Source organism: Pseudophryne corroboree, chromosome 12 (genome assembly GCF_028390025.1).
Source record: "Pseudophryne corroboree isolate aPseCor3 chromosome 12, aPseCor3.hap2, whole genome shotgun sequence".
NCBI classification, from domain to species: Eukaryota; Metazoa; Chordata; class Amphibia; order Anura; family Myobatrachidae; genus Pseudophryne; species Pseudophryne corroboree.
The window spans coordinates 160,045,184-160,060,663 of NC_086455.1; the positions used below are offsets into that span (position 1 = coordinate 160,045,184).

Genomic DNA, 15,480 nt, shown 5'->3' on the forward strand with positions numbered 1-15,480 from the left:
GTGATAGCGGCCTCTTCCTAGCCACCCTCCCATACAGCCAGGTGTATGCAGAACCCCTGATATGGGTGACTGGTGCACCCTCACCCCAGTCTCAGCCACTGAGCTCTGTATCTCCTGCACAGTGATAGCGGCCTCTTCCTAGCCACCATCCCATACAGCCAAGTGTATGCAGAGCCCCTGATATGGGTGACTGGTGCACCCTCACCCCAGTCTCAGCCACTGAGCTCTGTATCTCCTGCACAGTGATAGCGGCCTCTTCCTAGCCACCCTCCCATACAGCCAGGTGTATGCAGAGCCCCTGATATGGGTGACTGGTGCACCCTCACCCCAGTCTCAGCCACTGAGCTCTGTATCTCCTGCACAGTGATAGCGGCCTCTTCCTAGCCACCCTCCCATACAGCCAGGTGTATGCAGAGCCCCTGATATGGTGACTGGTGCACCCTCACCCCAGTCTCAGCCACTGAGCTCTGTATCTCCTGCACAGTGATAGCGGCCTCTTCCTAGCCACCCTCCCATACAGCCAGGTGTATGCAGAGCCCCTGATGTGTGTGACTGGTGCACCCTCACCCCAGTCTCAGCCACTGAGCTCTGTATCTCCTGCACAGTGATAGCGACCTCTTCCTAGCCACCCTCCCATACAGCCAGGTGTATGCAGAGCCCCTGATGTGTGTGACTGGTGCACCCTCACCCCAGTCTCAGCCACTGAGCTCTGTATCTCCTGCACAGTGATAGCGACCTCTTCCTAGCCACCCTCCCATACAGCCAGGTGTATGCAGAGCCCCTGATGTGTGACTGGTGCACCCTCGCCCCAGTCTCAGCCACTGAGCTCTGTATCCTGCACAGTGATAGCGGCCTCTTCCTAGCTACCCTCCCATACAGCCAGGTGTATGCAGAGCCCCTGATATGGTGACTGGTGCACCCTCACCCCAGTCTCAGCCACTGAGCTCTGTATCTCCTGCACAGTGATAGCGACCTCTTCCTAGCCACCCTCCCATACAGCCAGGTGTATGCAGAGCCCCTGATATGGTGACTGGTGCACCCTCACCCCAGTCTCAGCCACTGAGCTCTGAATCCTGCACAGTGATAGCGGCCTCTTCCTAGCCACCCTCCCATACAGCCAGGTGTATACAGAGCCCCTGATATGGGTGACCGGTGCACCCTTACCCCAGTCTCAGCCACTGAGCTCTGTATCCTGCACAGTGATAGCATCCTCTTCCTAGCCACCCTCCCATACAGCCAGGTGTATGCAGAGCCCTGATATGGGTGACTGGTGCACCCTCACCCCAGTCTCAGCCACTGAGATCTGTATCTCCTGCACAGTGATAGCGGCCTCTTCCTAGCCACCCTCCCATACAGCCAGGTGTATGCAGAGCACCAGAAATGGGTGACTGGTACACCCTCACCCCAGTCTCAGCCACTGAGCTCTGTATCCTGCACAGTGATAGTGCCTCTTCCTAGCCACCCTCCCATACAGCCAGGTGTATACAGAGCCCCTGATATGGGTGACTGGTGCACCCTCACCCCAGTCTCAGCCACTGAGCTCTGTATCCTGCACAGTGATAGCGGCCTCTTCCTAGCCACCCTCCCATACAGCCAGGTGTACACAGAGCCCCTGATATGGGTGACTGGTGCACCCTTACTCCAGTCTCAGCCACGGAGCTCTGTATCCTGCACAGTGATAGCGTCCTCTTCCTAGCCACCCTCCCATACAGCCAGGTGTATGCAGAGCCCCTGATATGGGTGACTGGTGCACCCTCACCCCAGTCTCAGCCACTGAGCTCTGTATCTCCTGCACAGTGATAGCGACCTCTTCCTAGCCACCCTCCCATACAGCCAGGTGTATGCAGAGCCCCTGATATGTGTGACTGGTGCACCCTCCCCCAGTCTCAGCCACTGAGCTCTGTATCTCCTGCACAGTGATAGCGACCTCTTCCTAGCCACCCTCCCATACAGCCAGGTGTATGCAGAGCCCCTGATATGGTGACTGGTGCACCCTCACCCCAGTCTCAGCCACTGAGCTCTGAATCCTGCACAGTGATAGCGGCCTCTTCCTAGCCACCCTCCCATACAGCCAGGTGTATGCAGAGCCCTGATATGGGTGACTGGTGCACCCTCACCCCAGTCTCAGCCACTGAGCCCTGTATCTCCTGCACAGTGATAGCGGCCTCTTCCTACCCACCCTCCCATACAGCCAGGTGTATACAGAGCCCCTGATATGGGTGACCGGTGCACCCTCACCCCAGTCTCAGCCACTGAGCTCTGTATATCCTGCACAGTGATAGCGGCCTCTTCCTAGCCACCCTCCCATACAGCCAGGTGTATGCAGAGCCCTGATATGGTGACTGGTGCACCCTCACCCCAGTCTCAGCCACTGAGCTCTGTATCCTGCACAGTGATAGCAGCCTCTTCCTAGCTACCCTCCCATACAGCCAGGTGTATGCAGAGCACCTGATATGGGTGACTGGTGCACCCTCACCCCAGTCTCAGCCACTGAGCTCTGTATCTCCTGCACAGTGATAACGGCCTCTTCCTAGCCACCCTCCCATACAGCCAGGTGTATGCAGAGCCCCTGATATGGTGACTGGTGCACCCTCACCCCAGTCTCAGCCACTGAGCTCTGTATCTCCTGCACAGTGATAGCGGCCTCTTCCTAGCCACCCTCCCATACAGCCAGGTGTATGCAGAGCCCCTGATATGGGTGACTGGTGCACCCTCACCCCAGTCTCAGCCACTGAGCTCTGTATCCTGCACAGTGATAGCGGCCTCTTCCTAGCCACCCTCCCATACAGCCAGGTGTATGCAGAGCCCCTGATATGGGTGACTGGTGCACCCTCACCCCAGTCTCACCACTGAGCTCTGTATCCTGTACAGTGATAGCGGCCTCTTCCTAGCCACCCTCCCATACAGCCAGGTGTATGCAGAGCCCCTGATATGGTGACTGGTGCACCCTCACCCCAGTCTCACCACTGAGCTCTGTATCTCCTGCACAGTGATAGCGGCCTCTTCCTAGCCACCCTCCCATACAGCCAGGTGTATGCAGAGCACCAGAAATGGGTGACTGGTACACCCTCACCCCAGTCTCAGCCACTGAGCTCTGTATCCTGCACAGTGATAGCGGCCTCTTCCTAGCCACCCTCCCATACAGCCAGGTGTACACAGAGCCCCTGATATGGGTGACTGGTGCACCCTCACCCCAGTCTCAGCCACGGAGCTCTGTATCCTGCACAGTGATAGCGTCCTCTTCCTAGCCACCCTCCCATACAGCCAGGTGTATGCAGAGCCCCTGATATGGGTGACTGGTGCACCCTCACCCCAGTCTCAGCCACTGAGCTCTGTATCCTGCACAGTGATAGCGGCCTCTTCCTAGCCACCCTCCCATACAGCCAGGTGTATGCAGAGCCCCTGATATGGTGACTGGTACACCCTCACCCCAGTCTCACCCACTGAGCTCTGTATCCTGCACAGTGATAGCGGCCTCTTCCTAGCCACCCTCCCATACAGCCAGGTGTATGCAGAGCCCCTGATATGGGTGACTTATGGGTGACTGGTGCACCCTCACCCCAGTCTCAGCCACTGAGCTCTGTATCTCCTGCACAGTGATAGCGGCCTCTTCCTAGCCACCCTCCCATACAGCCAGGTGTATGCAGAGCCCCGGATATGGTGACTGGTGCACCCTCACCCCAGTCTCAGCCACTGAGCTCTGTATCTCCTGCACAGTGATAGCGGCCTCTTCCTAGCCACCCTCCCATACAGCCAGGTGTATGCAGAGCCCCTGATATGGTGACTGGTGCACCCTCACCCCAGTCTCAGCCACTGAGCTCTGTATCTCCTGCACAGTGATAGCGACCTCTTCCTAGCCACCCTCCCATACAGCCAGGTGTATGCAGAGCCACTGATATGTGTGACTGGTGCACCCTCACCCCAGTCTCAGCCACTGAGCTCTCTATCTCCTGCACAGTGATAGCGACCTCTTCCTAGCCACCCTCCCATACAGCCAGGTGTATGCAGAGCCCCTGATATGTGTGACTGGTGCACCCTCACCCCAGTCTCAGCCACTGAGCTCTGTATCCTGCACAGTGATAACGGCCTCTTCCTAGCCACCCTCCCATACAGCCAGGTGTATGCAGAGCCCCTGATATGTGTGACTGGTGCACCCTCACCCCAGTCTCAGCCACTGAGCCCTGTATCTCCTGCACAGTGATAGCGGCCTCTTCCTACCCACCCTCCCATACAGCCAGGTGTATACAGAGCCCCTGATATGGGTGACCGGTGCACCCTTACCCCAGTCTCAGCCACTGAGCTCTGTATCCTGCACAGTGATAGCGTCCTCTTCCTAGCCACCCTCCCATACAGCCAGGTGTATGCAGAGCCCTGATATGGGTGACTGGTGCACCCTCACCCCAGTCTCAGCCACTGAGCTCTGTATCTCCTGCACAGTGATAGCGGCCTCTTCCTAGCCACCCTCCCATACAGCCAGGTGTATGCAGAGCCCTGATATGGTGACTGGTGCACCCTCACCCCAGTCTCAGCCACTGAGCTCTGTATCCTGCACAGTGATAGCGGCCTCTTCCTAGCTACCCTCCCATACAGCCAGGTGTATGCAGAGCACCTGATATGGGTGACTGGTGCACCCTCACCCCAGTCTCAGCCACTGAGCTCTGTATCTCCTGCACAGTGATAACGGCCTCTTCCTAGCCACCCTCCCATACAGCCAGGTGTATGCAGAGCCCCTGATATGGTGACTGGTGCACCCTCACCCCAGTCTCAGCCACTGAGCTCTGTATCTCCTGCACAGTGATAGCGGCCTCTTCCTAGCCACCCTCCCATACAGCCAGGTGTATGCAGAGCCCCTGATATGGGTGACTGGTGCACCCTCACCCCAGTCTCAGCCACTGAGCTCTGTATCCTGCACAGTGATAGCGGCCTCTTCCTAGCCACCCTCCCATACAGCCAGGTGTATGCAGAGCCCCTGATATGGTGACTGGTACACCCTCACCCCAGTCTCACCCACTGAGCTCTGTATCCTGCACAGTGATAGCGGCCTCTTCCTAACCACCCTCCCATACAGCCAGGTGTATGCAGAGCCCCTGATATGGGTGACTGGTGCACCCTCACCCCAGTCTCAGCCACTGAGCTCTGTATCCTGCACAGTGATAGCGGCCTCTTCCTAGCCACCCTCCCATACAGCCAGGTGTATGCAGAGCCCCTGATATGGTGACTGGTGCACCCTCGCCCCAGTCTCACCACTGAGCTCTGTATCTCCTGCACAGTGATAGCGGCCTCTTCCTAGTCACCCTCCCATACAGCCAGGTGTATGCAGAGCCCCTGATATGGTGACTGGTGCACCCTCACCCCAGTCTCAGCCACTGAGCTCTGTATCCTGCACAGTGATAGCGACCTCTTCCTAGCCACCCTCCCATACAGCCAGGTGTATGCAGAGCACCAGAAATGGGTGACTGATACACCCTCACCCCAGTCTCAGCCACTGAGCTCTGTATCCTGCACAGTGATAGTGCCTCTTCCTAGCCACCCTCCCATACAGCCAGGTGTATGCAGAGCCCCTGATATGGGTGACTGGTGCACCCTCACCCCAGTCTCAGCCACTGAGCTCTGTATCCTGCACAGTGATAGCGGCCTCTTCCTAGCCACCCTCCCATACAGCCAGGTGTACACAGAGCCCCTGATATGGGTGACTGGTGCACCCTTACCCCAGTCTCAGCCACGGAGCTCTGTATCCTGCACAGTGATAGCGTCCTCTTCCTAGCCACCCTCCCATACAGCCAGGTGTATGCAGAACCCCTGATATGTGTGACTGGTGCACCCTCACCCCAGTCTCAGCCACTGAGCTCTGTATCTCCTGCACAGTGATAGCGGCCTCTTCCTAGCCACCCTCCCATACAGCCAGGTGTATGCAGAGCCCCTGATATGGGTGACTGGTGCACCCTCACCCCAGTCTCAGCCACTGAGCTCTGTATCTCCTGCACAGTGATAGCGGCCTCTTCCTAGCCACCCTCCTTTACAGCCAGGTGTATGCAGAGCCCCTGATATGGGTGACTGGTGCACCCTCACCCCAGTCTCAGCCACTGAGCTCTGTATCCTGCACAGTGATAGCGGCCTCTTCCTAGCCACCCTCCCATACAGCCAGGTGTATGCAGAGCTCCTGATATGTGTGACTGGTGCACCCTCACCCCAGTCTCAGCCACTGAGCTCTGTAGCTCCTGCACAGTGATAGCGGCCTCTTCCTAGCCACCCTCCCATACAGCCAGGTGTATACAGAGCCCCTGATATGGTGACTGGTGCACCCTCACCCCAGTCTCAGCCACTGAGCTCTGTATCCTGCACAGTGATAGCGGCCTCTTCCTAGCCACCCTCCCATACAGCCAGGTGTATGCAGAGCCCCTGATATGGTGACTGGTGCACCCTCACCCCAGTCTCAGCCACTGAGCTCTGTATCCTGCACAGTGATAGCAGCCTCTTCCTAGCCACCCTCCCATACAGCCAGGTGTATGCAGAGCCCTGATATGGGTGACTGGTGCACCCTCTCCCCAGTCTCAGCCACTGAGCTCTGTATCTCCTGCACAGTGATAGCGGCCTCTTCCTAGCCACCCTCCCATACAGCCAGGTGTATGCAGAGCCCCTGATATGGTGACTGGTGCACCCTCACCCCAGTCTCAGCCACTGAGCTCTGTATCCTGCACAGTGATAGCGGCCTCTTCCTAGCCACCCTCCCATACAGCCAGGTGTATGCAGAGCCCCTGATATGGTGACTGGTGCACCCTCACCCCAGTCTCAGCCACTGAGCTCTGTATCCTGCACAGTGATAGCAGCCTCTTCCTAGCCACCCTCCCATACAGCCAGGTGTATGCAGAGCCCCTGATATGGTGACTGGTGCACCCTCACCCCAGTCTCAGCCACTGAGCTCTGCATCCTGCACAGTGATAGCGGCCTCTTCCTAGCCACCCTCCCATACAGCCAGGTGTATGCAGAGCCCCTGATATGGTGACTGGTGCACCCTCACCCCAGTCTCAGCCACTGAGCTCTGTATCCTGCACAGTGATAGCGACCTCTTCCTAGCCACCCTCCCATACAGCCAGGTGTATACAGAGCCCCTGATATGGTGACTGGTGCACCCTCACCCCAGTCTCAGCCACTGAGCTCTGTATCCTGCACAGTGATAGCAGCCTCTTCCTAGCCACCCTCCCATACAGCCAGGTGTATGCAGAGCCCCTGATATGGGTGACTGGTGCACCCTCATCCCAGTCTCAGCCACTAAACTCTGAATCCTGCACAGTGATAGCGGCCTCTTCCTAGCCACCCTCCCATACAGCCAGGTGTATGCAGAGCACCTGATATGTGTGACTGGTGCACCCTCACCCCAGTCTCAGCCACTGAGCTCTGTATCCTGCACAGTGATAGCGACCTCTTCCTAGTCACCCTCCCATACAGCCAGGTGTATACAGAGCCCCTGATATGGTGACTGGTGCACCCTCACCCCAGTCTCACCCACTGAGCTCTGTATCTCCTGCACAGTGATAGCGGCCTCTTCCTAGCCACCCTCCCATACAGCCAGGTGTATGCAGAGCCCCTGATATGGTGACTGGTGCACCCTCACCCCAGTCTCACCCACTGAGCTCTGTATCCTGCACAGTGATAGCGGCCTCTTCCTAGCCACCCTCCCATACAGCCAGGTGTATGCAGAGCCCCTGATATGGGCGACTGGTGCACCCTCGCCCCAGTCTCACCACTGAGCTCTGTATCTCCTGCACAGTGATAGCGGCCTCTTCCTAGTCACCCTCCCATACAGCCAGGTGTATGCAGAGCCCCTGATATGGTGACTGGTGCACCCTCGCCCCAGTCTCACCACTGAGCTCTGTATCTCCTGCACAGTGATAGCGGCCTCTTCCTAGTCACCCTCCCATACAGCCAGGTGTATGCAGAGCCCCTGATATGGGTGACTGGTGCACCCTCACCCCAGTCTCAGCCACTGAGCTCTGTATCTCCTGCACAGTGATAGCTGCCTCTTCCTAGCCACCCTCCCATACAGCCAGGTGTATGCAGAGCCCCTGATATGGGTGACTGGTGCACCCTCACCCCAGTCTCAGCCACTGAGCTCTGTATCCTGCACAGTGATAGCGGCCTCTTCCTAGCCACCCTCCCATACAGCAAGGTGTATGCAGAGCCCCTGTTATGGTGACTGGTGCACCCTCACCCCAGTCTCAGCCACTGAGCTCTGTATCTCCTGCACAGTGATAGCAGCCTCTTCCTAGCCACCCTCCCATACAGCCAGGTGTATGCAGAGCCCCTGATATGGGTGACTGGTGCACCCTCTCCCCAGTCTCAGCCACTGAGCTCTGTATCCTGCACAGTGATAGCGGCCTCTTCCTAGCCACCCTCCCATACAGCCAGGTGTATGCAGAGCCCCTGATATGGTGACTGGTGCACCCTCACCCCAGTCTCAGCCACTGAGCTCTGTATCTCCTGCACAGTGATAGCGGCCTCTTCCTAGCCACCCTCCCATACAGCCAGGTGTATGCAGAGCCCCTGATATGGTGACTGGTGCACCCTCACCCCAGTCTCAGCCACTGAGCTCTGTATCCTGCACAGTGATGATAGCCTCTTCCTAGCCACCCTCCCATACAGCCAGGTGTATGCAGAGCCCCTGATATGGTGACTGGTGCACCCTCACCCCAGTCTCAGCCACTGAGCTCTGTATCCTGCACAGTGATAGCAGCCTCTTCCTAGCCACCCTCCCATAAAGCCAGGTGTATGCAGTGCCCCCTCCCGGTGTTGGGTGTCACATGGCACTGTACTGAATAGCGCCGGGAGCTAATTACCGGCGCTATTCAACTGTTACTGAAATAAATCGTGCCCAATTATTTTTATTGAAGCTATTATCATTTTTTGCTCCCGGGGCTATTCAATTCAGCGCAATGTGACGCCTGACGAGAGGATTTTTTTCTTGCACCCCTCCGTGATGTGAGCAGAAATCCGGCAAAGGTGCTGGCACAAAGCCGTTTCCTGCCCTTAGAGTGGCGGAAACAGCATTGCGCCAGGGACTTAAGTTGGAGGATGCTGGTTCTCGGACATGAAAAAACAGGGTGGGTTTTCCCGCACAGGATCACTCCCAGCCCTATTAACGCTCTAGGGTGAGTAGGAATGCTTAGAATTGCATAAGGAGATAAAGAAATAAAAGAATAACCAAATTCCTTTCATTTGATGGCTGATGTTACGTCAGCAAAATCAATAATACAGGGATTGGTGGCGCTCCCCAGAGTCAGAAGAAAAAAAAAAAGAAGACTCTATATACTGAGGTCACTCTTAACTATAGTAGGAAAAAAAAAGAGTCCAGAACGGTATCAATATTGATCAGTCTAAAATCTACTATTTATTAGATATGCATTAAAATAAGAGGAAATCACAGACACACATGCAGCAAATGCTGGCAGCATTAGAGATGAGAACAAGCCCGCGGGTGAAACCAGTAATCTGACCACTGAATATGTGTTAATGCCACTGTGTCTGATACTGGTAACATTTCCCTATGTTATTTGCAAAATAACATTTTTTGGGACTTCTTTATCTGTGGTGTATATTGAACAAGCCCAATGGGCGTGCTAGCGATTATTACATAATATTGGAGTGTCCTCTCTAAGCGCATGCAATTAATCTAACAATCAGGACTCATTACAATCCGAATAATATTTTGGTCCCTAAAATCCACGCATCATTTATAATATACCTGCACAGGTTTAATCAATAAATTATTGAAACCTATACGGCATTTATTCGCTATCCAGGAACATAGTTTTCCCCCCTTTTTTTATGTGTATGTGTGTCTGTGTTGTTTCTCGGACATAACAGCGCGCTGTACTGAATGGTATCAGGAAATAAATCCTGGCGCTATTCAATCCACACTGAATTGAAACCAATGAACAAGTATGAAAGTTCATTGTAAGGAGCTTATTTACTAAGCGTCGTAAACTAAAACCTGGCGCTTCCAATCAAGTTTATGAAATTTAGTAAAAGCATTATCCTTTCAAATTTTGGGCAAAAAATAAGATCGGAAGCGCCCGCTTAGTAAATAAAAGCCAGAGCGCCTACTGTTCCAAGTACTGCCTGAAACAACCTGCGTAAGCCATCTATAATACAGACAAAGCTGAGGACTTGATTACTCACTGATGACCTTTTCTCACTTTTTAATGACTGTAAAAATGGGCTCAATCAGAAGAACACACTGGTGAAATTATGACTTCTGCGGTGACACTATTGCACGTTTCAGTTTTTAGTGGGCGCTACATATACACTTGCATCCAACTTTTACTTTATGGGGTCGATTCTATTCGGCAACTAATGAATAGCGCCGGGAATTAGCTCCCGACGCTATTCAATTCAGCAACTAATTACCTGCAATTGTCGGGAATTCTTCTCTCATCCCCGGGGGATGAGAAGAGAAACCCGACAAAAGTGCTGCCTCGCGGCCGGCGCGAGGCTGATTCTGTCGGGAATCAGCCTCGCGCCGGGGAGTTAAGTCGGAGAATGCCCGTTCTCCCGACAATTCAACCTGTTTTGTCGGCGAGAACGGGCCATCGCCGACGTAACTAGTTGCTGAATTGAATAGCGTCGGGAGCTAATTCCCGGCGCTATTCATTAGTTGCCGAATAGAATCGACCCCTATGAGACTTTGAATAATTATTGAGGGTTTTATTTTCCAAATTTTAACTATATTAGGCATAAATATCTCTGGTTGTCGGAAGTAAATATCTACGCTATAGGATATTGTGGTACTGTGAAAAAATTAAGTTGGGAGACTGAACTTAAAAAAATAAAAAAATATTAAGATAATTTAAAAAAAATTAATTGTAAGCAAATAAGTCTTAGATAAAATCCTAAAACGTAAAGGTTTAGAGTAATCATTTGGTTACAGATAGTTGGCACAATACCATATTAACTAAGGGTTTTGTCTATTTGGATGCAACATGCGTGATAAGTAATGGGCGCCTAGAAACAACTGAACTGCTCTATTGCAGTGGCCTCCAACTTTAATTGGGGTGTGAGCTACTTTCGGAAAATAAAACCTGAAAGAGCTACCCCCTCTCCCCAATGCGCGTGCGTTCCTGCAAAAGTGGCTGTGGCCTCACAACTACAAGTAATGCCCCCCCCCCCCCCACACACACACAGTGCCAGATACACAAATAATGCCCCTCAGCAGTGCCAGATACACAGATAATGCCCCCACCAGTGCCAGATACACAAATAATGCCCCCACCAGTGCCAGATACACAAATAATGCCCCCACCAGTGCCAGATACACAAATAATGCCCCCACCAGTGCCAGATACACAAATAATGCCCCCACCAGTGCCAGATACACAAATAATGCCCCCACCAGTGCCAGAAACAATTCCCCCCCACAGTGCCATTTAATATGCCCCCCGCAACGCCAGATAAAATGCCCCCCCCCCCCGCAGTGTCCGATACAGTGCCTCCACACAGTGCTAACCCTTGCTGGCTTCTCCTACTGCCGCCGCTGCTGCTCCTCCTGTATGAGGAACGGAAGGGGAGGAGAGCGCAGCGCGCGCCACTCCTGTGATGTCCGGAGAGCGGCTGCGGAGAGGGTGACCGTCTCTGGCGGCCATTTAAAATATGGTGCCGGTAAGTGAGCCAATCAAAAGTCGTGGTCCGGCAGCCAATCAGGTGCTGCCACTGCCGGTCCACGAGCTCTGATTGGCTAACGGCTGGCACAATATTAAAAATGAAGGGAGGAGGAGTGCCAGTGACTGCCCAAGCCCGTGCGCTCTGTGAGCTACCGAAAATACTATGGCGAGCTACGGGTTGGAGACCACTGCTCTATTGGGTGCCCCCACCTCATCAATACAATAACACAGGTGTGTGTCCCCCACTTCATCAATACAATAACACAGGTGTGTCCCCCCCCCCCCACTTCATCAATACAATAACACAGGTGTGTGCCCCCCCCCCACTTCAATACAATAACACAGGTGAGTGTCGTCGTCCCCCCCCACTTCATCAATACAATAACACAGGTGTGTGTGTGTGTCCCCCCCCACTTCATCAATACAACACAGGTGTGTGTGTCCCCCACTTCATCAATACAATAACACAGGTGTGTGTGTCCCCCCCACTTCATCAATACAATAACACAGGTGTGTCCCCCCCCCCACTTCATCAATACATTAACACAGGTGTGTGTCCCCCCACACCACATCAATACAATAACACAGGTGTGTGTGTGTCCCCCACTTCATCAATACAACACAGGTGTGTGTGTGTGTCCCCACTTCATCAATACAATAACACAGGTGTGTGTGTCCCCCCCACACCACATCAATACATTAACACAGCCCCCCCCCCCACCTCATCAATACAGCCCCCCCACCTCATCAATACATTAACACAGCCCCCCCCCACCTCATCAATACATTAACACAGCCCCCCCACCTCATCAATACATTAACACAGCCCCCCCCACCTCATCAATACAGCCCCCCCACCTCATCAATACATTAACACAGCCCCCCCCCACCTCATCAATACATTAACACAGCCCCCCCACCTCATCAATACATTAACACAGCCCCCCCACCTCATCAATACATTAACACAGCCCCCCCACCTCATCAATACATTAACACAGCCCCCCCACCTCATCAATACAGCCCCCCCCACCTCATCAATACATTAACACAGCCCCCCCACCTCATCAATACATTAACACAGCCCCCACCTCATCAATACAATAACACAGCCCCCCCCACCTCATCAATACAATAACACAGCCCCCCCCCCCCACCTCATCAATACAATAACACAGCCCCCCCCCCCCCCCACCTCATCAATACAATAACACAGCCCCCCCCCCCCCACCTCATCAATACAATAACACAGCCCCCCCCCCCACCTCATCAATACAATAACACAGCCCCCCCCCACCTCAATACAATAACACAGCCCCCCCCCACCTCATCAATACAATAACACAGCCCCCCCCCCCAACTCATCAATACAATAACACAGCCCCCCCCCCAACTCATCAATACAATAACACAGCCCCCCCCACCACCTCATCAATACAATAACACAGCCCCCCCCCCACCTCATCAATACAATAACACAGCCCCCCCCCCCCCACCTCATCAATACAATAACACAGCCCCCCCCCCCACCTCATCAATACAATAACACAGCCCCCCCCCCACCTCATCAATACAATAACACAGCCCCCCCCCCCACCTCATCAATACAATAACACAGCCCCCCCCCCCCCCCACCTCATCAATACAACACAGCCCCCCCCCCCCCCCACCTCATCAATACAATAACACAGCCCCCCCCCCCACCAATACAATAACACAGCCCCCCCACCTCATCAATACAATAACACAGCCCCCCCCCCACCTCATCAATACAATAACACAGCCCCCCCCCCCACCTCATCAATACAATAACACAGCCCCCCCCCCCCACCTCATCAATACAATAACACAGCCCCCCCCCCCACCTCATCAATACAATAACACAGCCCCCCCCCACCTCATCAATACAATAACACAGCCCCCCCCCCACCTCATCAATACAATAACACAGCCCCCCCCCCCCCACCTCATCAATATAATAACACAGCCCCCCCCACCTCATCAATACAATAACACAGCCCCCCCCCCACCTCATCAATACAATAACACAGCCCCCCCCCCCACCTCATCAATACAATAACACAGCCCCCCCCCCCCCCCCACCTCATCAATACAATAACACAGCCCCCCCCCCCCCCCCACCTCATCAATACAATAACACAGCCCCCCCCCCACCAATACAATAACACAGCCCCCCACCTCATCAATACAATAACACAGCCCCCCCCCCCACCTCATCAATACAATAACACAGCCCCCCCCCACCTCATCAATACAATAACACAGCCCCCCCCCCCCCCCCCACCTCATCAATACAATAACACAGCCCCCCCCCCACCTCATCAATACAATAACACAGCCCCCCCCCCCACCTCAATACAATAACACAGCCCCCCCCCCCCACCTCATCAATACAATAACACAGCCCCCCCCCCACCTCATCAATATAATAACACAGCCCCCCCCACCTCATCAATACATTAACACAGCCCCCCCCCCCACCTCATCAATACATTAACACAGCCCCCCCACCTCATCAATACATTAACACAGCCCCCCCACCTCATCAATACATTAACAGCCCCCACCTCATCAATACATTAACAGCCCCCACCTCATCAATACATTAACACAGCCCCCCCCTCATCAATACATTAACACAGCCCCCCCCTCATCAATACATTAACACAGCCCCCCCCTCATCAATACATTAACACAGCCCCCCCCTCATCAATACATTAACACAGCCCCCCACCTCATCAATACATTAACACAGCCCCCCACCTCATCAATACATTAACACAGCCCCCCCCCACCTCATCAATACATTAACACAGCCCCCCCCACCTCATCAATACAATAACACAGCCCCCCCCCACCTCATCAGTACAATAACACAGATCCCCCCCATCAATACAATAACACACACCCCCCCTCAGTACAATAACACAGGTCCCCCCCACCTCATGAAATCAATAACACAGGTCCCACACTACCTCATCAATACAATGACACAGGTCCCCAACCCCTCATCAATACAATAACACAGGTCCCCCCTAATGTACAGGCCGCTTACCTCTAGGGAGACGCCGCTTCCATCGGTAAGGGAGACGCCGGTCTCCGGGACAGTGGGAGGCGGCGGGGGTGGGGGCTGCTCCGGGGCGGGCGGCGGTGGCGGCTGCTCGGGCTCCGGTGGCGGAGGCTCTGCTGGGGGAGCGGGGGGCTGGTATATGGGGGGCGGCGGCCCATAGTCATACTGAGGAGGCGGGGGGTAGCTGTAGGCCGCCGGCTGGCGGGGAACCCCCACTGGCAGCACGCTCTCTAGCTGACGCTGGTGCATTTGCTGCAGCTGCTGGAGCTGGGCCAGGTGCTGGTCTCGGAGACTCTGGTAGCCGGGTTCGGGCGGAGGCGGCGGGTGGGCCGCGGGGCCGCCATGGTGAGGAGGCCAGCCCGGGTACATGGCGATGGCGCCGAGCTCGTCCCGTTGTGAGGCTGTGAGGCCTGCAACTCGCACAGGATGTGACGTCACACAATGGGCGCAGGCGCGGCGGGGCCCAGGTAGTTCACTGACACTGCGGGATGTCTGCGGCGTACGGAGCATGCGCGGCCGCCATTTTAAGACACCTCGAAGAATTGTGTTGCCATGTTACTCTCAGGGTCACGTTTACTGTGCTTCTGAAAATGAAAAGTGGTGGTGTTGTCCATAGCAACCAGTCATGTTCAGGCAGAACTTGATTGGTTGCTATGGCCAACACCACCACTTTTCATTTTTAGAAGCTTATGTAATTTAGGGGTAAATGCATGAACCAGTGATAAGAGTGGAGAA

At 54.5% G+C, this 15,480-nt stretch overlaps 1 protein-coding gene across 2 annotated transcripts in view; it reads right to left on the bottom strand.

The window, feature by feature from the left end:
• The window catches only part of YLPM1 (YLP motif containing 1), a 108,987-nt gene extending 93,799 nt beyond the window's left edge, over positions 1–15,188 (bottom strand). For both annotated transcript variants that reach the window (XM_063948311.1, XM_063948310.1), the window contains exon 1: positions 14,731–15,188. In XM_063948311.1, coding sequence (XP_063804381.1) covers positions 14,731–15,114 — 384 coding nt within the window. In that variant the 5' untranslated portion in view covers positions 15,115–15,188. The remainder of the gene's footprint in view (positions 1–14,730) is intronic.
• Between the last annotated feature and the right edge of the window lie 292 nt (positions 15,189–15,480).